The following is a 24,614-nucleotide window of genomic DNA, read 5'->3' as shown; positions in this document are numbered from 1 at the left end:
CCTTAACAAAGGATCATCTGCATAAGCATGTCTTATTCCAGAAACTGATGCTGAATCTATCCTAACAAAAACATTTTAACTTCTGAGCACGCAACAAAGATTCAGCATATCTGCATATGCATGTCTTCTGGTATAGGTCCCGGCCACCTGAACGTTGATTAAAAAAACTTGGTAAAATCAAACTACTTAGAAATCATTTCGTACATGATACCGATAACTTAACTTAAGCAGAAAAAAGAATTACAGTAACAATACAGTTGTTCGAACAGTTCTCAAAACGTTTCCCCATATGCTTAGTGCAGTTGGTACAAAATATACTTCAGATTACACAGGAACCATGAATCCTGGTAGACGTCCTTCTCTCTCACAATTCAAAATACAATATCGAATGTGTTATGTTCCGGTAAGCGCTGCAAACATCATTACCGGAGAACCAGGAGCTAATAATACCATTACTGTCATGAACTCCATTTATCCATTTGTCCACAAGCCTGAAACCCTGGGCCATTGCATTAGAAAGGATAGAATTCTCATCAACACGGCGCTGAATGTAGCTGAGAATAAAAGCAGCCCTTGAATCCTCGTCAGATTTGTCAGAAATGAGCTCCCTGGCAGTCTTGAAGAGAGGAAGTATAGCATCGGGATTGTAGGTCACGTCTGTGCCTATTATGCAATTGAAACCTGTGTCATTGCCAGAAAGCTCTCTGACTGCCCTCACATCATCTTTGTTGCCCCAAAATAACTTCCTAATCATAATTCTGTCAAGCAAGTTAGACTCCAAATTAGAGGAGATATTCTGTCTAAGGAGGTCCAGTGATTCTGCATCCCCATCTGTAGCTACAACAAACTGAGCGTAACTTGCAGCAACCATCGAGCAGATGCCAGCCGAGCCACAGCCCAGCTCCAGGACCCTTTTGCCTGCAACAATGGAAGGATTCTCTGCTAACAGACCGCACATGAGTTGAGCTGATTCCCAAAGCATTAAGCCAGTTAATTTGCAGGTGTGCTGGTATTCCTTCGTGAGCATTTTTATTTTGAAGTCATGACCTCTTGCTTTGACCCCAATGATTTGTACCTATAAAACAGCCCATGTGAAATAACTTCAAAAGACAATAACAGTGTTAAACCTGGAAAAGTAAAGCGAAAAATAACTCAGATTTTTTTGGCAGAAATGGATATCTAACTTTTATGTATATGGTGCTGAATTTTGATCTGCAACAACTGAAGTAATGTTGTAGGTACAAACAGACTCAAGACAAAATAAGGATCTAGAAGACAGCAGACTGCAGTTGCAGTAAAATCAGCAGCTGCCTGCATCTGCATGCCTTGGCAGCCATAGCCCATGGGGGTGCAAACCAAAGAGGGACATGTATCATTGTATAAGTGAGTCATCATCCCCCGAACCACAAATTTAATAGCAAATCTACTGTGTTCATTAACGTGTTTCGGATGAACAGGGAAGGATTCAGAACAGAAATTTTCAGTTTCTTTCCTATTTCTTGTGGTTATCTTTTCAAACTCTTGTTCTGCTTCTTTAGACTCACTTACCAAACTTCCTGAATTATTGCTCTTTTTCAGGCAAAGTGTTCCTAGTAAGATCTTTGTTTTGACTTTAAATATTTAGTCTAGACGAGACCGATATAATGTGGTCCTCAATTAGTTCCTTCATGCAGTTTAATAATTTCACCGCAGTACAAGGTTGAATTTGACGACAGTAAAGCACAGGAACCATAAATACTGTTTACCTCGTCAAGGTTGTGTGATGCCCCAAACATGTTGCAAAAATCCTCGGAAAGATCAATTTCTTCACTACTGTTTTTCTTCTCAGAAGAGTCAGCAACTAGCTTGTCCTCTTTTCCTTCACACACATCGGTGAGGTCATGTTGACCATTCAGACCTTGAGGACCAGCTGAATTGAGGGTAAAGGTAGCTTGGATCCAATTCCTAAATAAGATAAACAATACAGAATTTCAGGCACTTGTCAGAAAAGACAAAAGAGTTAGTAAAACTAACTGCAGACTGCAAATATAAATATAAGAAAAATAACAGTGGCGCATGAAAAAGACTGGCAAATGCAGGAAAGGAACCGGGTACTTGCTATCTACTATCAATCGAAGGGTACTTGACATATTTAAATCATTAAATGTAAGCAAGCTAGGACCCAGCACAATACATATACATTATACTAGATACTTGATTTCCTCAACCCCTTATGCTATGTAAAACTTAATATAATGCAATTTGATGATAGAGGAAAGCAAAGACTAAGCAAAAGAAAATAATAGAATACCACATTTTTTAGAATGTACACAGCCCTCTGCAAATTCAATTTACCATATTGAAATGCATATACGATCAGCGACTTTGGTTCCTTGTTAAATTTTTATTCTAAAAATGTTACAGAGAATATCATTATTTGGGATAAAGAATACAGATTACTCATTTCAGTACGAGTTCATTTACAAGTGAAGATATATAGTAAAAATCATCAGCAACACTTAGCAAAAAAATCACCTGTTCATCACCAAGTCTAGTGAACGGTTTTCAACTTGCTTGTTGTGCACACATATTTCCTCAAGAGTAAACCCACATTTTGAGAATAAGTCAACCAGATATTCATTTGAAAAGTAATATGCACGCTGCACAGAACATGTGTTTCAATGATTAAGGTAATCATTTGCAAACTAGCATACATGCTGGGAGATCCACTCACCGTACCATCACCTCTGACATAGAAGTTCTCACTTATTTGCTGGCCTTTTGACATAAGTCTTTCCTACATTTTGGTTAACAAGATGAGCATAGATATTATAAGAGCATAATGAATTCAAATTTGACATAAAACAACAAAGGCTTTTAGTCCCAAGCAAGTTGGAGTAGAGCAACTAATGGCCTTAAAAGGCGTGGTTGAAAATATATTTGCATACCCCCCCTCCCCCCCCCCCCACACACACACACATACACAGTTTTCTGGGGTTTTTTTTTCTGAATGCATGATTACCTAAGGGAAGGCTAGGTTACAGGAAGGGGGAGAAAGAAAACAAAGGGAAAAAAATAAGGTAGCTCCTGTGTTTCAAGCAATGTTTCTAACAAGAAGTCCAGCTGAAAATAACATAGAGATAAGCAGGCTTATACTTTCAATTATTTCCAAACACTGTCCTTTAAGACACGATTATGGATGATGATATACAAATGCACACAGCCAAGAGGAGAAGAATAAGATTTTTTTTAAAGCCATAAATTTCTAATATCAAGATATCAATAAGCACGCAAGAGATTAAACCTGTGCAAGGTCCCCAAAGGCATAGTCCCGAAAGAGAACACGTCCGCCATGCTGATACAAAAGACAGCAGCTCAGTTCCCTAGGTCAATATGATAACTTCTGAGAAATGAAAGGTTAAGGCCTACATGTAAAAGGAGTACTTACTTTTAGGACACTTCTAACATTATGCAGAACTAAAGGCATTTTATCTGGTGCGACTGCAGAGAGCACAAAGATCTGCTTAATATGTTAGTTGTTTGTACTGTACACTCATGAATACTGAAAATAATGCATAAAAAGGCCATAGATGTCAAATGGATTATACAAAACATTATCAGAGTATAGCATGTTACCATTGTTACAATATCAGCGGAAGAGGGTTCCATACTCTCGGTTAGTTGTTCTGATGTAATATCGCAAACAAATGCATTTATCCGGTCAGGTCTGAAGTCCTTGTGCTTCTGCAGACACCATTCCGACAATGGTGACATAACATCAATAGGCAAAACAACACTAAGCACATGACCAATTGTTCAGCGTCTCAGCTCCTAGTGTGAATTATATAAACAAATACCTTGACCAAGTCAACAGCTCGTGGAGAAAAATCACAGGCATGAACAAATATATCGGGATATATGGACAGCAACGGAAAGATTGTGTTTCCTGCTCCGCAACCAACCTGCACTGAACTTCACACTAGTCAAGCTAACATTCTATGCAAGCAAGAAATAACAACAAATTGCTACTTGCAGGTATGAAATAATAAGTTATAGCATAAAACTGACTGAAAGCTGAATGTTATAGGTTCTATGCTGCTCTGAATGTGGAATGCCTTAAAGATTCAGACACTCAGGTTCCAAATTTCATACTAAAGAGTGTTCATATACAAATTTATTTCGTTTCTTTATGATGCTACTCAAATTTCTGCACAGTTCGATTATCAGATACAACAATACATCAATAATTACAGAAAACAATCTTACAGGATCACTGACCACTGATATTACCAACAAGAACACAACCATACCTCTAGCATCACCATCTTTTCTCCATCTTGTCCCTATGTTGATCACACTTATATTAGCTTCATGTATATTATGGACTTTAAGGCAAAATTGGGGGGCAAACTGTTGTTTCTTATGTTTACCTCAAAGTATTTCCCCCATTCTTTGTCCAGGTAGTGTCGATCCTTGAAGAACTGAACAAATACAAGGGATAAAATCAAATTTTACATGACAGAACAGATATAAAGAAGGACAAGTTTGCAATATGAGAAAGTACTGGAGTTAGACAATGGCAACATATAGCTACAGCAAACTTGAACCAAGGTCCAAAGGTTCACATGATTCTCTATATAACAGATTCATCAAAACAAATTTAGCATTGAGAGGTATTATACCCTGAACATAGAGGAAGTTTGTTCAGACACCAGAATTTGTAGGGACTAATCGAGGATGGCATTTTGTGTATCAGGAAAGCAAAACCTAGCCCACAGCCACAATTGATATTTAAACCATGAATAAGTATGATAAATTAGTATAAGTGGCACTGCACAAGCAAAAGGCAACATGTCTGGGTAGTAACAACAAGGTTATGCCCCCACAATCTCTGCTGTTCAGAGTTCAGACCATTACTCCAGCACCATATGCCAGCTCAACCCATGCTGATAAACAAAACAATTGAATGTGGCTTTCCTCAAGTACATCCTTCCTAACACCTCGGCTGATCCTATCCGACAAGACTCCAGATTCCAAATCTCCATCGCAAGCTCAAGCTTTAGCTAAGGAAGTACGAAGCATGGCCAGGAGTGTAACCTTGTCCTCGTGGCGCTTGTAGAAGATGTCCCAGTATCTCTTAGCATCCCTCTCGTACTTCTCTGCATCGGTAGGAAAAACAGCATGTAAACACGGCGAGGAAGCAGTTCTCGCAACAGAGGAAACGGTGGTTTGAGTTTCGCGGCGAACCTTTCCAGAAGGGAGTGACGAGCCTCCCTGAACCGGTGGAGGCGGAGGAGGAGACCCGCGTGGCGCCGAGTTGCGGCTGCTGCTCGCCCGCGGCCATGGCGCTCGCTGGAACGAGGGTTGGCGGCGGCGGCGGCGGCGGCGGCGGCGGTCTGCCGGATCGACTGACTCGTCGCGGGGCTTTCGCGAGTCGCGGATCGACTCGTGCTGGACCGGGAAATTTGAGCAGTGAGACGGAAAATTGGCCCATCTAAGCCTGTCGTGGATGTAATTTAGCCCATCTGCTTATCTGGATCTTGGGCCAATATTTTCTAGAGAAAACTAAAGGCCGTGCTATTTAGCCACGGCCCGCGAGACCATGCTCCCACTGCCGAGTGCGTGCAGTTATGCACACGCTACCGTAAAGTTTCTGATGGAAATCCATTCATTTCTAGAAGATTTTCTGGCAATTATTTTACTCGGTCTTCTTTGCAAAACGAGAAGAACATGTGCCTGAATTACTTCAGCAGTTAAGTGCATATGGTGGAGGCATACCAACAGCTCCTACACGTAGTCAATAAGATATTCGGCACTGCTAGCACCCAAACGTCTGATGCGAATTTTTTCATCAGACGTTTCGTTGCAACATCAAACTAAAATATCTGCAATATCAAAAATTTATAGTTGCAACATTAAAAAATATGTGAAAAAATAACCACGTTGTTCGACTCTGGGATAGAAAATTCCCGTCGCAACATGAACACTATGTTTCATACAACATTCACCATGAAACATGCAGGAACAATAATTGCAACATCGATGCTTAACTATTGCAACATATGTCAAGCCGTCCGATTTTTTTAATATTTAGCATTACCGTAAGATATTAGTGTACGAATTGTTCGAAAAGAAGAAATTAGTTTACAGTATCAGAATTCACGCATGTAAGAAACATGAAGGGGCACCTAATTTAGAAACATACTCGTATTTACTTTGCTTGTCCATCTTACGGTGCCTGGCAAGTGTTTTACAAGTCTTGCTTCGTTGACGAAAACAAGCATTGGCGCCACCGCGCCAGGCTGAAGAATACACACTTGTACTGTTGTACCACGCCACGCATAGTGGACTCACAGGACAGCTTGACGACCCATCACAGTTCCGATGGCATACAGACATACAGTCATACAGATGCCGAGCTCTACAGCGCCATGAGGAGCGGAAACACAAACCCATGACCGGGGGACGAGGCGCGCGGGATCAACCGGAGCCACAGCACACGCAGCAACGCGACGCACGGTCGGCGAGGAGCGCTCGCTGCTGGTGTTGACCTGAATGCATGGCATTGCAGCAACCCGCGGCCGCGGCCCACCCATGACATTGGAGAGGCGCGCTCGGCGCTCCTCTCCCCCTGCCGTCCTGCCGCTCGCGCGCCGGCCTGTGGCCATCGGCGTAAATAGTTCTTTGTGGTTGTGGCCGGCCGGCCGGCCAGCCGCGCCGCGCAAGCGCACCATTCAATGAGCCGCGGGCGTTGCACGCACACCACCCCCCTGCTCGCGCATCCCGGGCTCCCAGCTCCCCTCCGCTGCAATGCAATCCCTGAATGCCCTTGGCTGGTGCTGTGAGGCGTGCAACCTCGGCAACAGAAGCAAATTTAAGGAGAACATCATAAATGGCATGATCCGATGGCGTGAGAGACGGCAGAACGACGAGACAGAGAACACGGTCGTCGTCTAGCCAATGCCAATGCCAGGCATACGAGCCAGTACCAGCAGCGTACAGTGTGTATCCGTTTTGCGCGCTGATCCTTCAATTACTGCGGATACGCTCCCCGTCTCTCTCCACCCGTGTGCGCCCGCGTAATTATGGAACTCAGTCAGAGGAGAGGAGGAGCCGAGGCCGAGCCGACGGAGGTGTGCAGCCGCAGTGACCGAGGCGCGGAATTTACTCCCTCCTCTTCATCCCGTGTGACCGCGAGCCTGGTCCTCACGAGACCTCCCTCCCCGTCTCAAATTCTCACGCCCCCTCCCGCGCTCCGCAACCCCGCTTCAAATACCACACCGAATTCTCTTCATCGTCTCCCCAACCATCGCCAACAAAGACGCAGACCAAACCAGCCATCAATATTCGAGCAGCAGCGGCGGCAATGGAGGCCGTCGGGGTGTTGATGATCTGCCGCTCGCTCCTGCTGCTGCTGCTGCCGGTCCTCGCCGCCGCGGAGACGCTGCAGACCTACATCGTGCAACTGCACCCGCACGAGGGCGGCCGCGAGGCCGTGGCCGCCGCCGAGTCCAGGCTCGACTGGCATGGCTCCTTCCTCGAGCGGTCCGTGTCGTGGGAGCAGGAGAGGCGGCCGTCCTCGCGTCTCCTCTACTCCTACCACACCGTGTTCGACGGCTTCGCGGCGCAGCTCGCGGACGCCGAGGCCGCGGCGCTGCGCGCGCTGCCCGGGGTCGCGTCGGTGCGCGCCGACCGCCGGCTGGAGCTCCACACCACCTACTCGTACAGGTTCCTGGGGCTCAACTTCTGCCCCGCCGGTGCGTGGGCGCGGTCCGGGTACGGCCGCGGCACCATCGTCGGGGTGCTCGACACCGGCGTCTGGCCGGAGAGCCCGAGCTTCGACGACCGCGGGATGCCGCCGGCGCCGGTGCGCTGGACCGGCGTGTGCCAGGGCGGGGAGCACTTCAACACCTCCAACTGCAACCGGAAGCTCATCGGCGCGCGGTTCTACTCCAAGGGCCACCGCGCAAATTACCCGACCAACCCGTCCGAGGCGGTGTCGCTGCTCGAGTACGTGTCGCCGCGGGACGCGCACGGCCACGGCACGCACACCGCGTCGACGGCGGCGGGCGCGGCAGTGGCCGGGGCCAGCGTCCTGGGCGCCGGGGCCGGGGAGGCGCGCGGCGTGGCGCCCGGCGCGCACGTCGCGGCCTACAAGGTGTGCTGGTTCAACGGGTGCTACAGCTCCGACATCCTGGCCGGGATGGACGACGCGGTGCGCGACGGCGTCGACGTGCTGTCCCTCTCCCTCGGCGGATTCCCCATCCCGCTCTTCGAGGACAGCATCGCCATCGGCAGCTTCCGTGCCACGGCGCGTGGCGTCTCCGTCGTGTGCGCCGCGGGGAACAACGGGCCGGCGCGGAGTTCAGTGGCGAACGAGGCGCCGTGGGTGCTGACCGTCGGCGCCGCCACCCTGGACCGCCGCTTCCCGGCATACGTTCGGCTCGGCAACGGCCGGGTCTTGTACGGGGAGTCCATGTACCCCGTGAAAACCAGTTTGAAAAAAGGCGGGAAGGACCTCGAGCTGGTGTACGCCGTCGGTGGGACCCGGGAATCGGAGTACTGCCTCAAGGGGTCCCTTGATAAAGCCGCCGTCGCCGGAAAGATGGTCGTATGCAACCGCGGCATCACGGGCCGCGCCGACAAAGGCGAGGCAGTAAAAGAAGCAGGCGGCGCGGCCATGATCCTTGCAAATACCGAGGTAAACCGGCAGGAGGACTCCATTGACGTGCACGTCCTGCCCGCAACGCTCGTCGGCTACAGAGAGGCCGTCGAGCTCAAGAAGTACATCAGCTCGACGCCGCGGCCGGTGGCGAGGATAGTGTTCGGCGGCACGCGGATCGGGCAAGCACGCGCGCCGGCGGTGGCGCTGTTCTCCGCGCGCGGGCCGAGCCTGACGAACCCGTCGGTGCTCAAGCCCGACGTGATCGCCCCCGGCGTGAACATCATCGCCGCATGGCCCGGCAACCTTGGCCCGTCGGGGCTCGAGGGCGACGCCCGCCGGTCCAACTTCAGCGTGCTCTCGGGGACATCGATGGCGGCGCCCCACGTCAGCGGCATCGCAGCGCTGATCCGGTCCGCGCACCCGTCGTGGAGCCCGGCGATGGTCCGGTCCGCGATCATGACCTCCGCAGACATAACGGACCGGAGGGGCAAGGCGATCATGGACGGCGACGGCGGCCGGGCCGACGTGTTCGCCATGGGCGCCGGGCACGTGAACCCGGCGCGTGCCGTCGACCCGGGCCTCGTCTACGACATCCAGCCCGGCGACTACGTGACGCACCTGTGCACGCTCGGGTACACGCACATGGAGATCTTCAAGATCTCACACACCGGCGTCAACTGCAGCGCCGTGCTCCAGAAGAACAGGGGCTTCAGCCTCAACTACCCCTCGATCGCCGTGGCGTTCAAGAACGGCGCCAAGTCGGCGGTGCTCCAGCGGACGGTGACCAACGTCGGCACGCCGAACTCGGCGTACACCGTGCAGGTCGCCGCGCCACCGGGGGTCAAGATCAGCGTGGCGCCCACGACGCTGTCGTTCGTGGAGTTCGGCGAGCAGCGGAGCTTCCGGGTGAACGTGGAGGCGCCATCGCCGCCGGCAGCCAAGGACAGCGCGGAGGGGTACCTGGTGTGGAAGCAGAGCGGCGGGGAAGGGAAGCACGTCGTGAGGAGCCCCATCGCCGTGACCTGGGTTGTGGAGTAGCAGACGATTCGCCCCCCTTGGTAGCATCTGGCGACGCTGTATCATGGGTCGGTTGCCATTGATGGGTTGTAGTAAGAAGCAGGGAGATCTTGCCCCTGCAGCAAGCCGCAGGACCTGATTGTTTTACCGCATCAGGAGTTTGCGAGTTTCAGTAGCTGAATTTGCGTGTCGGGTGCAAAACACGAGATTCCTTTTCAGGTGAATCTTTTCCGCGCTCGTCTTTTACAGTAACTCATTTCGTACACATCCTCCTGCCCGCTATTCTCGCCGACCGACAAAAGGCGAAGCGAAGGGGATGACCGTGCTGCTAGACGCTGCAGATGGATTGAGACGGCTGAGAAGGAGAAACAGTTGGAAATGGAACAGTAGAGCACGGGGGCCTCCTTACCGCTGGGCCTGGCCCAGAAAGACATAAGATAATATAGGCCAGGCTTAGTGGGCCAAGATGGGCTGATCGTCCGTTAGTTGGGCCAAGTGACCAGGAATGGGCTGATCGTGTCTCTCTGTTCTTCCGCCCTCTCAGGTCTCGTTTTTTCTTTTCCTCCAAAAAAAAAAGGTGCCGTTTCTTCTTCACGGCTACAGATCGTTTCCAGCAGGCCATGCTTGGACATAGTCGTCAGATTCTACAGAACGCCATCGAGACCCAAGCTAGGTTCATCAGTTCATGCTTCCACTTCACTTTCTCACACTCGAATCGTCCTCGCAGGTCGGATAATTAAGGATCATGCAATGCGAGTGCCAAGCATACGCGCTCCGCACGGTCGCTCTTATCCTCGAATCGTCCTCGCGCGCCGGGCGCCCACAGTGCATGTGCATAGCACAGCGGAAATCCTGTGCCACCTGCGGCGTTCCTCATGCACCTGACACGGAGCGGCGTGAAAAAGGAGGACAGGGAATGCTACCGAATGCGAGGGTCCCGGCCTGAGGCCTTGTTTACTTCTCAAGTTGGGAGTTGCAAAATTGACAATTTGCCATAAATGCGACACTGTAGCGTTTCGTTTGTAAGTGAGTTATTACCCAAATATTGGCTAATTAGGCTCAAAAGATTCGTCTTGCAAAGTACAACAAAACTGTGCAATTAGTTTTTAATTTCGTCTACATTTAGTACTCCATGCATATACCGCAAGTTTGATGTGATGGGGAATCTTCTTTTTGCATAGTGTCAAAGTTGGGAGTTTGGAGGGAAGTAAACCAGGGCTGATTTGGATTTCTAAAGCGATGACGGGACGGCATGACATGAGACCTCCAGTAGGTTCATATCCAATCCATCACGACGACGACGACTTGCTGTTTGATGGAGCTGCCGCCCACGTTCTCCCTTTATCACCACGTAGTTGTTAGCTGAACCAGGTTCAGGCCGCATATGCGGTTTCAGAGACACGGATCGAGAAATCTTTACCATTTTTCATTTACTAGCTATGCCTACTTCTGATGCGACTGAAAGCTCTTGTAAAGTATGTTGTAAACATATACTTGTATCAAGCTGATGTGGTCAACATCCACCCTTATTTCAGAATTTTCTGACGAGTACACCCACCAATTCTGCCAACCAGGGTTCAGAAGAAGCCGGCTCTTGGTGCAGCCAAAGGCAAAAGGAGAGCAGTAGGTTGAACCGGATAAAATGCGCGGCACTTTACCTTGATGATCCTCACTTGTCCTAGTGATCCAAAGTGACCATGCTCTAGCCCTCATTGTTTTCCGCACTAAAAAAAGGGACAGCTACTTGAAGTTGAAAAGGTTACACACGCTGACACACACATGGCATAGCTTTCCCTTCAGCTGGCGCCATATATACTTCAGAGATGACCCACGTAGAATCTGCAAGAGATCAGAAACGGACCCTACATCGGCTGAGATCCGCCGAAAAGAGAAAACTTTAGTTATGCAATGCGGCTAGAAACAGGGATTGTTCAATTTGCTCTTTCCTGGTGTGGTAATCCAGCAGCTTTAGCACCTGGTTTCTTCACCGGTTGGTTCGGCTTTTATTTCTGAAGTGGGAATGAAATGATAACCTGCTGATACCCAATGGTATCGAGTTCTCTGTGTTTATCTAGCTGATGAATTCAAGTATTCAACCCAAGATTCTATGTTCTCTTTGTGATTGAGAGTACGGGATCCTTGCCATTTCATCCATTCTTTTTGTGAACGCATCTGGCAAATCTCCTGCCAGCTTTACGTTTTTTTTAAAAGCATGTTAAGATTAACAAGTGCCTTTACACAGACATTCTGCGATGCCCATTGATAACAATGCAAGTTGAACCAGAGGCCATGCTTTGTCTAGAATATTTTGTAATAGTAGTGTCGATCTGTTCTTTGATAATCAAGTGGAAAAGGAGATGATAATCTTTTGTCAAGCATGTACTGAAGCACAGGTCCACCTGAGGGTACCGCTGCATTACGAGACTGTTCTCATGTGCAATTTCTTCAGAGGAAGATAAGATCCCTTGGGAAACACATTGCATCACTATTGATCTTGTGAAATCTAGCAAAGATTCTCGGCAGAGATCCATATTCAGGAGAAGCCAAGCTATTACTCTGAGGCCTTGTTAGTTGCCCGATTTTGGACAACCAAAATCACTGCGCCAGCACTGTAGCATACTGTAGCATTTCGTTTGTATTTGTAAATTATTGTCCAAATATTGACTAATTAGACTCAAAAGATTCGTCTCGCAAAGTACAACTAAACTGTGCAATTAGTTTTTGATTTCGTCTACATTCAGTACTCCATGCATGTACCGTAAGTTTGATGTGATGGGAAATCTTCTTTTTACATAGTACCAAAGTTGGAATTTTAGGTAACTAAACAAGATCTGAGTAACTGTTGCATTAAACTTTGCAGGACCAAACAAGGACATGACACGACCTACGTTTTGTAACACAGAGCACAGAGGATGGATGGTACGGAACACAGAGCACAGAGGAGAGGACCCAGACCTTAGCGTGTTTGGACCTTTAATCCGGATTAAAATTTATATCACATTGAATATTCAGAGACTAATTAGGAGGACTAAATATGAGCTAATTATAAAACTAATTACACAGATGGAGGCTAATTCACGAGACGAATCTATTAAACCTAATTAATCTATCATTAGCACATGTTTACTGTAGCATCACATTGTCAAATCATGGACTAATTAGGCTTAATAGATTCGCCTCGCAAATTAGTCTTAATTTGTGCAATTGATTTTGTAATTAGTCTACGTTTAATACTCTTAATTTATATCTAAACATTCGATATGACATCAATTTTAGGAGTGACTAAATAAACAAACATTTAAGATTGCTATTTGGCAAACGAAAGAATCTTCACCGAGTACCTTGAGCTGAAGAACAGCAGCTTTGACAATTCCAAAAGCAGGAGCCTGGTGGAGAAGTTTGGTGCCCTCTCCATCCATTATTGCTCTTAAACAACATGACTGCATTCATGTTGACAGAAATGTCAGGACCGAATACCTGATTTAGTTACAGTAGATGATGTGATGTGTTGCCCTTAAATTGCAGCAGTGATGTGTAACCCTCACTTGCTCCTCTCCCTCTGGCTTGAGAGCGCGCGACACTTGAGGAAAGCGAGAAAGAGGCCACCACCTGCTCTCTATCCCAAGTTCTCTGAAGAGTGAAGACTCCCTCTGCGCCTGTTCGCTGATCCTGGTCAATGGCATCGGCGCTGTCAGCTCCGGCGTCGTTGGACAGGTGCCAAGATCATCATCGCTGCCGCCGACGGGAACCGTCTTGCATGGAGGCCACCGCTGCAGAACCAGAAGATGGTGCAGTGAGTTGTTACAAGAGAGGCAAGAGCTAGCCGATGTATTGTTGCAGCAAGCTATAGGCAAGTCTAATTCTTGGCTATTCGATTGTCTTCAGATTTTCTCATTCTGAAAAAGAAAAAAAAATCTCCGTACTACTTGAGAACATAAGTCTGTGTTTTTCTCCTCTTGTCACGAGGGCAAAAGGTTCTTTCGATCTGTGATTGGTGCAAGAGAGATCTGTGACTGTATGTGTGTGTAAAGGTTGCATTGTCGAGTGTGATTTAATTTGGTGTGTGATTGGTGAGGCCGCGACTAGACATGGGCACCAAGAAACGGTGCTCATGGAGTCCTCTGGCCGACGCTGACGAGCAAGAGATCCGACGTCACGGAGTTGTTTAGCAGCGGCGAAGACCCCTCCAATCCCCTAACTCCTGCGGAAAGAAGATCCTGCGATTCAACGTGCAGATCACCATCGCCAAGACGCGCCCCGTGCCCCCATCTCAGCTCATATCACACGAATCGGGCAATGGGAGTTGTCCACCTTCGAATCTTGTATGAGCCTGAGCTCCTCGCGGAGGCGGAGGATATCGCCCTTCGGTCCTTGGCTTGTAAGGGAAACGAGGAGTAGATCAGAGAGGAGGACTAAGGTTTGAGCAGGTAGAGGCGGCGGCGATGACGAGCCCGCGACGGCGGGGGCTGTACCGGGGAGGCGGTTTTAGTGGATAAGGCCACGGCGAGGGAGGTATTCAGCTATGAGTGGAGCCTGTCCGCGGCGAATAGTCGTTGTCCCCATCGAAGCCGCCGGCGTTGAGGGCCGTCATGGCGATCGCGGCGGAAGGGGACCGGGACGGCGAGGTCGGCGATAAATATTTTACATATGCACCCCTGGATATTTTTATAAAACCTTCTAAAATAGATCGCAATTAATAATCACGATCCATATTTTACACCCCCTAAATTGGATCGCTATTAATAATCACGATTCGAATTTTTTTTAAAAAAACCCTGATTCTGAATTAGGCCTTCTGTGTTTGTGCTCAGGACACAAAGCTCGCCATTGTCGCTCCCACCGCTTCCAAGCCGCCTCCGTCTCCCCCGCCATCCCTGTTGCTGTATCCTTTGCCACATCCTTCCCCAGCATCACTCGTTGCCAAGAACCTAGAGTTCTTGTGGCTGCTCCCCCACGGTCGAGCACCGCAACTGTGCCAAAGAGTGCCACGACAAAGGTCGCCATGGAGTACGGTGACCCAGCACTCATCCCTGGTGCAACACATAACAGACCGGACCATATTTCGGTCTGTGTACCGCGCTCGACTGTGGTGAGGGAGAAGGAGCGACAGCTCTCCCTGACCGCGCTCATCGGAGTGTAGGTTGATGCTCGGGCAAAGATCTCCAACGAAGTGGTGCGCCGGGATGCTCTACAACAACTTCGCATCCCGGCACACAAGTTGGGGGTGAAGCGCCTGACGCCTTCCACCTTCCTCCTCCACTTCGCCACCCTGGAGCGACGCACCGCGATGCTTCGCCTTGGAGGATTGGCTGCCAAGCAAACCGCTATGCGGCTCATGCCATGGACGTGTCAGGTCAGCGCCTCAGCTGCCAAGCTCATGTATCGCGCAAGAGTTTGCATAGAAGGGATACTAGAGCATGCTCAGCAGATTAAAACCATAGCTAAGCTCTTCAATGCCCCAACATTCATAGAGGAGATTGATAATGAGCATGAAATCGAGAAATTGTCTATGCTTATGGGTATGGATAGCTAATCCTGATGGTTTAGCAAAAATGGTCTCTTTACAAGTTGCAGAACCTCTAACTTTTCCAGAGGAGTACTATTGGCAAATGGGGGAAATTGATTTGCCAACAACTAGAACTGGTCCTGCTGAGATGCTAGAGTACCATGTGATTATCCATCTAGACAGGGTTCTGGATTACTCGCCTTTGCCAAGCAGTCCCTCACATGAAAGTGTTCACAATGGGATTAGTGGTCTGCCTGATGATCTCTATGAGGAAGAATGGCTAGTGAAACATCATTTTGTGTGGCATCATGGGGTCCTTGATGATCGTGTTATCAGGCGTCGAGTGCTAGTTCAAGAGAGACTTGGTGGGCGGTGAGACAGATCACCACCGGGATGAGGAGGTGCAGGAGGCCGGGGGACAATGTAGCAGCCACATCCAAGTTGGCATGATTTGAGAAGGGCCGAGGCACGAGGGTTTCATGGTGGTAGCAGTAGTCAGGACGATGGGCGAAGGAGCTTTCATGGTCACCGTCACCAGTGTGCCGGTGAAGGCACTCTCCTCATGGCCAACAGTAACTATAAAGGGGGCTCCGGAAAGATAAATAGTGAGCAAGTTAGATACAACCAAAGAAGAAGGTTTTAACACCACCTTTGGAAAACATAGAACCTGCATTCCTTTCCGATGAAAGTCTGGTGCACGGACCCACCTTCGACCCAATGAGAGAGGAGGTCAGCCTCATGGGCAAAGCTGTGCAGCGTTAGATTACAAGTATAAGTACAAGAGACTAGGAGACAGGGGGAAGACAACAAAACTGACGCAACAAGGGGAAGCAAACCACGCAGTGCACGCCAGCCTGGTGAACAGTGCAGACAAGCCACAACGGACAGGGAAGCAGCAAACGGAAACCAGGGAGGGCCAACAGAAATCTGGAGGACAAATGGGAGAAGACCAAGTGCAGGATCATCAGCTAATTGACTGTGATTTGGTTCTTCATGAAGTGTTCTTCACAGAAAGAGATGACGAGCTGGCAGTAACCCAGGCAGGAGTCCGGATTGCTCCAGAGTTGATTCCTGCTGAGCAGCCGCCAGTTGTCGAATAAGCTACAGTCAACACGGGCACCCTGTTACTAGGAATGCAAACCCCTATTACAAAGCCGGTTTCAAAAGGAATCCTTAAGCCACATGTGATTCTACCGGTTCAGCAAAAGATGCCCCACCAGTACAAGGGGAAAGAGAAGGCAGAAGAGAAACTTATCAAAGCAATTGACTCAGCAACTAAACAATCTACAAATGAAGAAGAAGGGGGACTGAATGAAGACAACTCCTGCATAGAGGGAAGCCTATCAACACCTCAGATAACAAAAACCGATAGAAGGGGGTTTGGCAAAGAAAATGAGGGTAGCTATTCACTGTCCCAAGGTGCAACAGAATCCAAGAGGAAGAGCGAAAGAATTGCCAACAAGCCCAAGACTGATCTGTCTATGCAAGAACAGGCCGCACAGTCGCTCATGAAGAAGTGTGGAATCCTTAATCCAAAAAAGGTGGCTGATGAAGCAAATCACCACAGATTTAGGACTCAGCTTCTGGATCCCCTCCAAGACAGTGCAGTGGATGGCTTTCGAGATGCATTTGGTCTAAATGATCCATAGGGAGGGCCTCTTAGCGCGGTGGCGCTGGAGGTAGATGAATAATTCCACTCCATCCATAGAATGGGGGTGGGGTGTGTGTGTGTGTGTTTGTATCAGTTCAATGTGTTTTCTGTTATGGTGTTTGTGGATGTGGTGTTTGTGGTGTCCAGTGTGGAAAGGTGTTCAGAAGTTCAGCGCTGAGTTGGTGTTGTGGATGGAGGGAGAGCCCAATGTGGGCTGTCTTTTTTATGGTTACTTTGTATGGACTCTTGGGAGTAAGATGAGGTTGGCTGTCAAGGAAGGGGGTTCAGGGGTTCTTAGCCAAACAAGGACACTCATAGACAGCAAAGGGAACCAAATTGCAAATGAATGAATAGAAATACATCATTCTAAACTGGAATGTGAGGGGACTTAATGGAAGAGCTAGAAGAAAAGTGGTAAAGGATCTTGTGGAAGAGCACAGTTGCACTATTGTGTGCCTCCAAGAAACAAAGATAGAAATCATAGATGAATTTGTGGTAAGGGAGACTTTAGGGCCACATTTTGCAAGACGCTACACTTATTTGCCGGCTCAAGCAATTAGAGGAAGGGTTCTGCTTGCAGTGCATGAGGATTACTACAGCCTATCCCATCCTGAACCAAAAATTAATACACTCACACTCAATTAGAAGCTACAACGGCACCAATTAGTTGGTGGATAACAGGACTGTATGGCCCACAGGATGACAATGACAAACTTCTATTCCTGAATGAGATCACATCTTGTAAGTCGGCAAACTCAGATAAATAGCTTCTGGTAGGGGACTTCAATATGATCCTAAATGCTGAAGACAAAAACAACACAAACATTAATAGGAGGATCATGGGAGCCTTCAGAACAGCAGTGGATGCCATGGAATTAAAGGAGATTCACCTGAGAAGAAGGAAATTCACTTGGACAAATAATGTAACCCATACTAGAATTGATAGAGTTTTTTGCTCAGGGGAATGGGAGTGCATGCTACCTAACTGTATACTGCAAGTAGATTCTTCCTTATCTTCATATCATTGCCCATTGTTGATGACTGCAGAAAATAACTTGAAAATATTCAAAGGGTTTAGATTTGAATCATTCTGACCGAAAATAAGAGGATCTAGAGAGCAAGTAAGTGATATATGGAACAAGCAGCTATTATTGCATAACCCTTTCCTCAAATTGCACACCAAGATGCAGCGTACTGCAACGAGGCTGAGGATTTGGGCGAGATCAAGAATTGGAGATAACAGACTCTTGTTGGCTGCTACGAAGCAGCTGATATTGATCCTCGATGTTGTCCAGGAATATAGAATGTTAACCCCTCAAGAGTTACTGCTAAATAGAGATTTGAAGAATAGAATCCTAGCCATAGCAGCAATTGAAAAACTACAAGCAAGACAACAATCAAGAATCACCTTCATTAAAGTAGGAGATGCAAATTCCAAATACTTCTTTCTCAGTGCTAATGGTAGAAGAAGTAAAAACTTTATCAAGATATTGCACACAGGTCAGGGGTACTACACCGATAAGAAGAGAAAGAGGAAGCCATATTGGATCATTTCAGTTCAGTGCTTGGGAGCACAATAGCAAGAAATGAAACACTAAACTGGGACTAGTCAACCTGCTAAGGCAAGACTTGCAACATTTAGAAGCTGACTTCAGCGAGGAAGAAATTAAAGAGGTCATAATAGACCTGAAGCCGGAGTCAGTACTAGGGCCTGATGGATTTATGGGATATTCTTCAAAACCTGTTGGGACACTATCAAAGATGATCTCATTCTGGCAGTTCAGTACTTTCAAAACCTACATGGGCAGCATTTTAACATACTGAACTCGACTTATATTGTGCTCATACTGAAAACAGTTGAGGCAATAAAGATAACTGATTACAGGCCGATCAGCTTAACAAGCAGCATAGCAAAGCTAATTTCAAAGATTCTAGCCAACCGTCTCTCACACTCACCGAATGTGCTGGTGTCAAGAAACCAAAGTGCCTTCATTAGGAAACGAAGTATTCATAACAACTTTCTTTACACTCAAAATTTGATAAGAGGACACAGAACACATAGGCCGGCTTTATTTCCCAAGCTAGACATAGCAAAGCTTTTGACGCGGTTTGGTGGGATTACTTGATGGAGGTGATGGACACATAGGGTTTGGCAGAAGATGGAGAGAATGGATCACTATACTCCTGTACACTACCACTTCTTCAGTATTGGTAAATGGTTCCCAATTAGCAAAATTCATACACAGGAAGGGGCTGAGACAGGGGGATCCCTTGTCGCCAATTCTGTTCATTTTGACCCTAGAGCCACCAGAAAGACTTCTGGCTTTGGCTGAGAAAAGCTCTGCACTATCTCCTATAAGCAGTAGAGCTGCAAAAATTAGAGTTAGTTTATATGCCGATGCAGCAGTATTTGTCAATCCTGTCAAGGAAGAAATTGACACTATCAGAATAATCTTTGAAACATTTGGTAGAGTGTCAAGGCTCAACATCAATATTGCCTAGAGTGCTGCATATCCTATTCGATGTGAAGGCGTTCAAGTGGAGCAGGTGCTGCAAAACATGCCTTGCCAGCTAAAATTTTTCTATGCAAGTACCTGGGACTACCATTGAGTCTTAGAAGAATAATGAGAATTGAAGTGCAACCTATCATTGATAAAATTGCAGCAAAGCTACCTGCTTGGAAAGGCAAACTTCTTGATAAGGTCGGCTGACTAACTCTTGTTAGATCAGTTCTTACATCGATGCCTATATATTTTCTCTCGGTCTTCTCCTTGCAAAAATGAGCTCTCAAAAAGATTGACAAGTTGAGAAGGGGTTTCCTATGGAAGGGCTCTGATAGTGCATAAGGAGGTCACTGTCTTGTGAGATGGGAAAAGGTTGTGCTGCCTAAAAGCAAGGGTGGACTTGGAATCCTGGACCTGGACATTTTCAGTAGGGCATTGAGATTGTGGTGGCTATGGCAATGTTATCCTAAACGCTAAACGGTAAACAGTCGGTCACCCTTTGTTTAACGTTTAGGCCGTTTAAACGGTGTTTAAATCGGATTAAACGACCTAAACACTTTTTTTATAATAACACTAAAATATACATATTTATGTATATAAAAGTCAAATATGCTAGAAAGTCTACATATTTACAAATGTAAAATGTAAGTATTCTACCAAATAATCTTTTTGGAAGAAATCTAAATCCCACAACACTTCATATACTTATGATGCTAATTAGTTTAGTGTTGATTGTGGTAGTTGTAATCCTCCTATTGACTAAATTATGAATTAAATGGTCATTTAGCTCATCTAATCATGTTTAGCTCAATTCTGTTTAGACAGTTTAGATGGTTTTTAACGGTTTAAACGAGTTTAAACGGTTGGTCCGTTTAATTCACCGTTGAGGATCTAAACAATACGAGAGGCCTCTGTTTAGCGTTTAAATACTGTTTAAACGGACTAAACGGCTGTTTAGGCCAATAGTGGCTGTGGTATCAATGGAATGAATCGGAAAGGTCTTGGGTAGGAACTACAACGCCTTGCAGCAACATAGATCAACAGCTATTCAGAGCAAGCATTGTTGTGACAATTGGAGATGGAACACGTGCAAAGTTTTGGCATTGCAGCTGGCTCAATGGCAAAACACCGATCGACATAGCACCTAACCTTTATAAGCTTGCTTCGGGGAAAAATCGATCGGTGCAGGAAGATTTAACTAATCACAATTGGACAAGAGGACTATGGCGTATGAACTCGCTTGAAGAAATGATTCAGTTCGTCACATTGTGGGACTTGGTTCGGAATGCTCAGTTAAACGGTGAGGAGGACAGCATCCGATGGAGATGGACATCAGCTGGTGCATACACTTCAAAATCTGCGTATATGGCACAATTACAAGGAATGTACTCATCCTTTCAAGCCCTGAATATATGGAGAGCTCATGCAAAAGGAAAGCATAAGTTCTTTGCATGGCTGCTAGTTTAGAGCAAAATCCTCACAGCAGATAAACTCATGGTAAGGAACTAGCCATGCTCACCAATTTGTGCTTTATATGATCAAGCTCCAAAAACAATGTCTCATCTATGTCTAGAATGCTCATATGCAAAGGAAGTATGGCTTCTGGTTGCCAATTGGACAAGTGCTGATGCAACAATGCAGGAAGGGGATGACGAGGAAATTGAAGAATGGTGGAACAGATCTCTGGCCAAGCTGAATGACAAGCGACGACGATCCACTGCAGCTATCATGATGTACACAACGTGGCAAATATGGAAGGAAAGAAACCGAAGAGTCTTCGACAACAAATTTCTTTGGTCTGACTAAGTTCTCGGTTTGATTCAAGATGACATCAATGCACGCCGGCAAGCGTGTGGGAATCCTTTGTTAGGAGATGAACTTGTTATTTGCCTACCTTTATGTTCTAGTGTTCAAGAGAGACTATCTCATTTATCTAATTGACAATTATCTATAATCTGGACTTTTTTCCTTTAAATGCAAGGCGGTGCTCTGCCAATAATCTTTTAAAAAAAGCCCAGTAATGTCGACGGCGGAGAAGAGCTCGACGTCGGCGGAAGGGGACGGAGCTTTTAGCAGGCACTTCCGACGGTGGCCGTACGACGCTGAGTTGTCCAACCACCTCCGCGAAAATCGAGGACGACGAGGAGGAAAGGGAGCGGCTGCGTTGCGGTGGATTGGAGAATGCCGCGAAAATCAGTGGATGGGGCTACTATAGGTCGGAGTGCAGTTCCCTGCCAAATCGGGTCCGAGTACAGCGGGACGAGCGGACGGTGGAGCACGCCGCCGTTCGTCGCCTCCGACGGACGACGGCGGCGGTGCCGTCGGAGACCGGGATTAGCGTCCACGGGCACGGCGGCTGCCGAGACCGAGACGCGGATGGTGGTGCGCCACTGCACCCTAGCGTTGGAGATTGTGGGGGCGTCGTGGCGCCGTCGAGGAGACTGAATCGATCGAGGCATCAGTACAAACATCAGCACCATTGTGAAACCTGAAACTGCACTGCTTATTTGCCGATCCAAACCTGCGGCACCGGTGCCAGCAAAACCAAATTCCATTCACACCCAGGCAGCTTATTTCGTTATGTTTTCCCACTGCTTCCATTAATTTGATTCTTCGTCTTTTTGCAGTCACTTAAATTGAGGTGGTATCGGTAATGCACGAGGCAATTTTTCCACCTCTGTCGACGACTCCTTGAACAGTTGGAAAGCACAACGGCTGCAGGTTTCTCAGTCAATTAGCCAGTGGAGATTGGATTGTAACAAGAGATGACTTAGGTTAGAATGAAGGTTCTCCTCCTCCTTTTGTTTAAAAAAAGTTTCCCTAAAAAAGGTTAGGGTGAAGGGAGTTGAATGATTTCAGAACGCGCTGCAATTGTTGGCCTCAACCGTCTTATGCAGCCAGGCCATTTTTGGCATGTTCAACTGACAATTTATTATAAAATGCTTCTACTACCTCCAGTTGACCAAAGCCCACATCGGTCGATCAAAATAATAAACGGAGAACCGATCAGGGTCGTTAAAAACAAACGAGAGTTTGTCACAAATTAGTGTGGCGGCTTATGACTTGTATGCATACCAGCAGCACGCAGATGAAGGCCATTCCATTCAAGACATTCAGTGAAATGCTGGTGCAGTAGCTTACATAGAAACAGTGGCAGCCCATCAGAACGTCACAGGCAAATTATTCGATCGGAATATAGCATCCGACCCGTCCCATGTCTCACTGCTGCTGATTCGTCACCCACGCCTAACCCAACCACACTGCCTACTCTTTTTGTGAGCTGCCGTAATGTTCATCCATGTCTCCACTCAACAAACGAAAACTCGTCGGTGAGGCAAGAAACTGGCCATGGGTGCACGGGCTCGGTGAATGAGCGAGCAGGCAGGTGAAATGCATCCGGCGGGGACTCGTCCTTAACACTAGACGAGCTGCTGTAAGATGGTTTTGGTGGCTTCAGCTGCGTCTCCATTACACTGGTTGGCATTTGCCCTGGCCTGCAGTGGCTGCAAACGCTATCCATATCTCCTAGTTAATCTGCTGAAACCACCGTTCATCGTCAATAGACATTAAGGCAGCATCAGCATCATTGCGTATATCCTTATTCATTACCTTTTTGTCTCGAGTGTCGCTTCCCCAGGAAATAGCCACTTCCTGCCCACAAATTTTGTTCTCGTTCATTCTACGCATGGCTTCCTCAGCACATGCCCTGAAGAGAAGCGACACGGTCAAAGCCAATACCTCAAACAGAAACAGTATGGCAAACTAACAAGTGAAGGGCTTAAGACTTGAAAACCTGGTAACAAATCGGACCAATGCATAAGGCTGGTTTGCAGGAATGCTCAAGCTACTGAGTTCTCCATACATTGTGAATGTTCACTAGCTGGTCTTCAGTAAAACGAGCATCTAACCCGTGCACAAGGATCTGGCCAGCAGTGAAAGGGTAACTTAATAAGCAGCAATGACTCAATTCCAGAAGGGGATCGAGAATTGTGAGGTACTTACAGTTGTGTCAATCGGAACTGTTTTAGCATCATCTCTTTCTTTGACACTGCAACCAACTGCAATGATGACATGTGGACAACTATCAGTTCATATCAACCATGGTAACAAACAAGGATTTCACAGCGGACTAAGCCGTGCCAAAGATGCAGTCCATCTCAAATTGGTTAGCTTACGATGCATTGGCGTAACACAGTTAGCAAACCAATTAAAAATACTTCTGAGAAATTCAAAAGATACACCGAAAAAGATTGTCAGTGTTCAATCCTAAAGCCGGGTGATGGCATTGGCGCCCACACATGAAGAAAATATCAGCACCGATGCATGAAGAAGCCATGCTCAATTGCTAATCAGCATGCTATCGCTCAATGCACACCAATGCCAATGATGACACGAGCATAGACACACCAAAACACAACATACTCAATTTGCATCGCTGTTTGACACACAACACGAGATAGTGGAATATGAATTGTTCTAGCACAAGATGGAGTCCATATACAGAAAAAAAAATATGTAAAATCAAATAATGAAGGAAAACCGTTCACACAATGCAATCATAAGCCGCCCAAAGGGGAGAAGAAGTACCTTTACAATTACGTGGAGCCATGTTCATATGTTTCTAGAGTGCATGTGGACTGTAGGTCCTATAGAAGTAGGAGTGTCCTTATGTGGAAAAGAACAGATCTTCCAAGGTTTTCTCCCTTGTGTTGATTGCAAGTGCGACACATGCAGTTTTGTCCATGATTTCCAAGCGGCACATCAGATAAACAACGCCAACATCTTGCAGAACAAAGGTCGGGGCAGACATTGGGATGTTCTCGGTATCTGTTTGGTAGAGTTTCGTCTGATTTTGATTTTTTATGGGAATTGATTCTTTGAGAAAAGTGATTCTGTAGCTGAAAATGATTCTCTTTGATTCTCTAGCATAAACTTTTAAAATCAAGATGAAGAATCACTTTACATAATCATGAGAAACTAATTTTTTCAGCTCCCAGTCTCTTAGTTCATTTCAGATAATTACTTCACAAAATCAGCAAATAATCACTTCTCTCTGAAAAATTATTTGGCAGAGCTCCTACTAGATTCAGCAGAGAATCAACTCTAACAGCTCAGCCAAACGCACCCTTATTCAACCTTAATTTTCCAAAATGGCTGCTGATGAGCTGAGGCAGCCGTAACATCATCGACATCAACCTTGTAGTCCCTGAGCCAGTGATCCGAGCCGGTCTGCCTGTCCCATGTGACGGCCACCCAACCATCACAAGCATACGCATACGGATCCTCGGTGTC

General features: G+C 47.0%; 2 protein-coding genes across 2 annotated transcripts; one reads left to right on the top strand and one right to left on the bottom strand.

Annotated features, from left to right (window-relative positions):
* Positions 1-158: 158 nt before the first annotated feature.
* On the bottom strand, positions 159-5,473 carry LOC101775403. The gene is made up of 12 exons (XM_012848822.3): positions 5,227-5,473; positions 5,077-5,138; positions 4,410-4,460; positions 4,290-4,322; positions 3,837-3,941; positions 3,616-3,723; positions 3,428-3,499; positions 3,284-3,334; positions 2,714-2,776; positions 2,515-2,639; positions 1,746-1,944; positions 159-1,075 (listed from the first exon to the last, which is right to left on the bottom strand). The coding sequence occupies exons 1-12, from the start codon at positions 5,471-5,473 to the stop codon at positions 365-367; spliced, it is 1,827 nt and encodes a 608-aa protein (XP_012704276.2). The 3' UTR covers positions 159-364.
* Positions 5,474-7,267: 1,794 nt separating this feature from the next.
* Positions 7,268-9,903, top strand: LOC101774994 (subtilisin-like protease SBT1.2). Its single transcript, XM_004985684.3, has one exon. The coding sequence runs from the start codon at positions 7,346-7,348 to the stop codon at positions 9,680-9,682; it is 2,337 nt and encodes a 778-aa protein (XP_004985741.1). The 5' UTR covers positions 7,268-7,345; the 3' UTR covers positions 9,683-9,903.
* Positions 9,904-24,614: the final 14,711 nt, after the last annotated feature.

Source organism: Setaria italica, chromosome IX (assembly GCF_000263155.2).
Source record: "Setaria italica strain Yugu1 chromosome IX, Setaria_italica_v2.0, whole genome shotgun sequence".
NCBI classification, from domain to species: Eukaryota; Viridiplantae; Streptophyta; class Magnoliopsida; order Poales; family Poaceae; genus Setaria; species Setaria italica.
This window is presented reverse-complemented; position numbering and strand designations above follow the sequence as displayed.

Excerpts from the sequence above, each read along its gene's own strand:
- LOC101775403 (XM_012848822.3), bottom strand. The coding sequence starts at position 5,473 with ATGGGCCAATTTTCCGTCTCACTGCTCAAATTTCCCGGTCCAGCACGA. Across the intron at positions 4,461-5,076 it reads ACAAGCGCCACGAGGACAAG|TTCTTCAAGGATCGACACTA; the intron begins GTTACACTCCTG and ends GTATTTGTTCAG. Across the intron at positions 3,724-3,836 it reads GAGCTGTTGACTTGGTCAAG|AAGCACAAGGACTTCAGACC; the intron begins GTATTTGTTTAT and ends TGGTGTCTGCAG.
- LOC101774994 (XM_004985684.3), top strand. The coding sequence starts at position 7,346 with ATGGAGGCCGTCGGGGTGTTGATGATCTGCCGCTCGCTCCTGCTGCTG.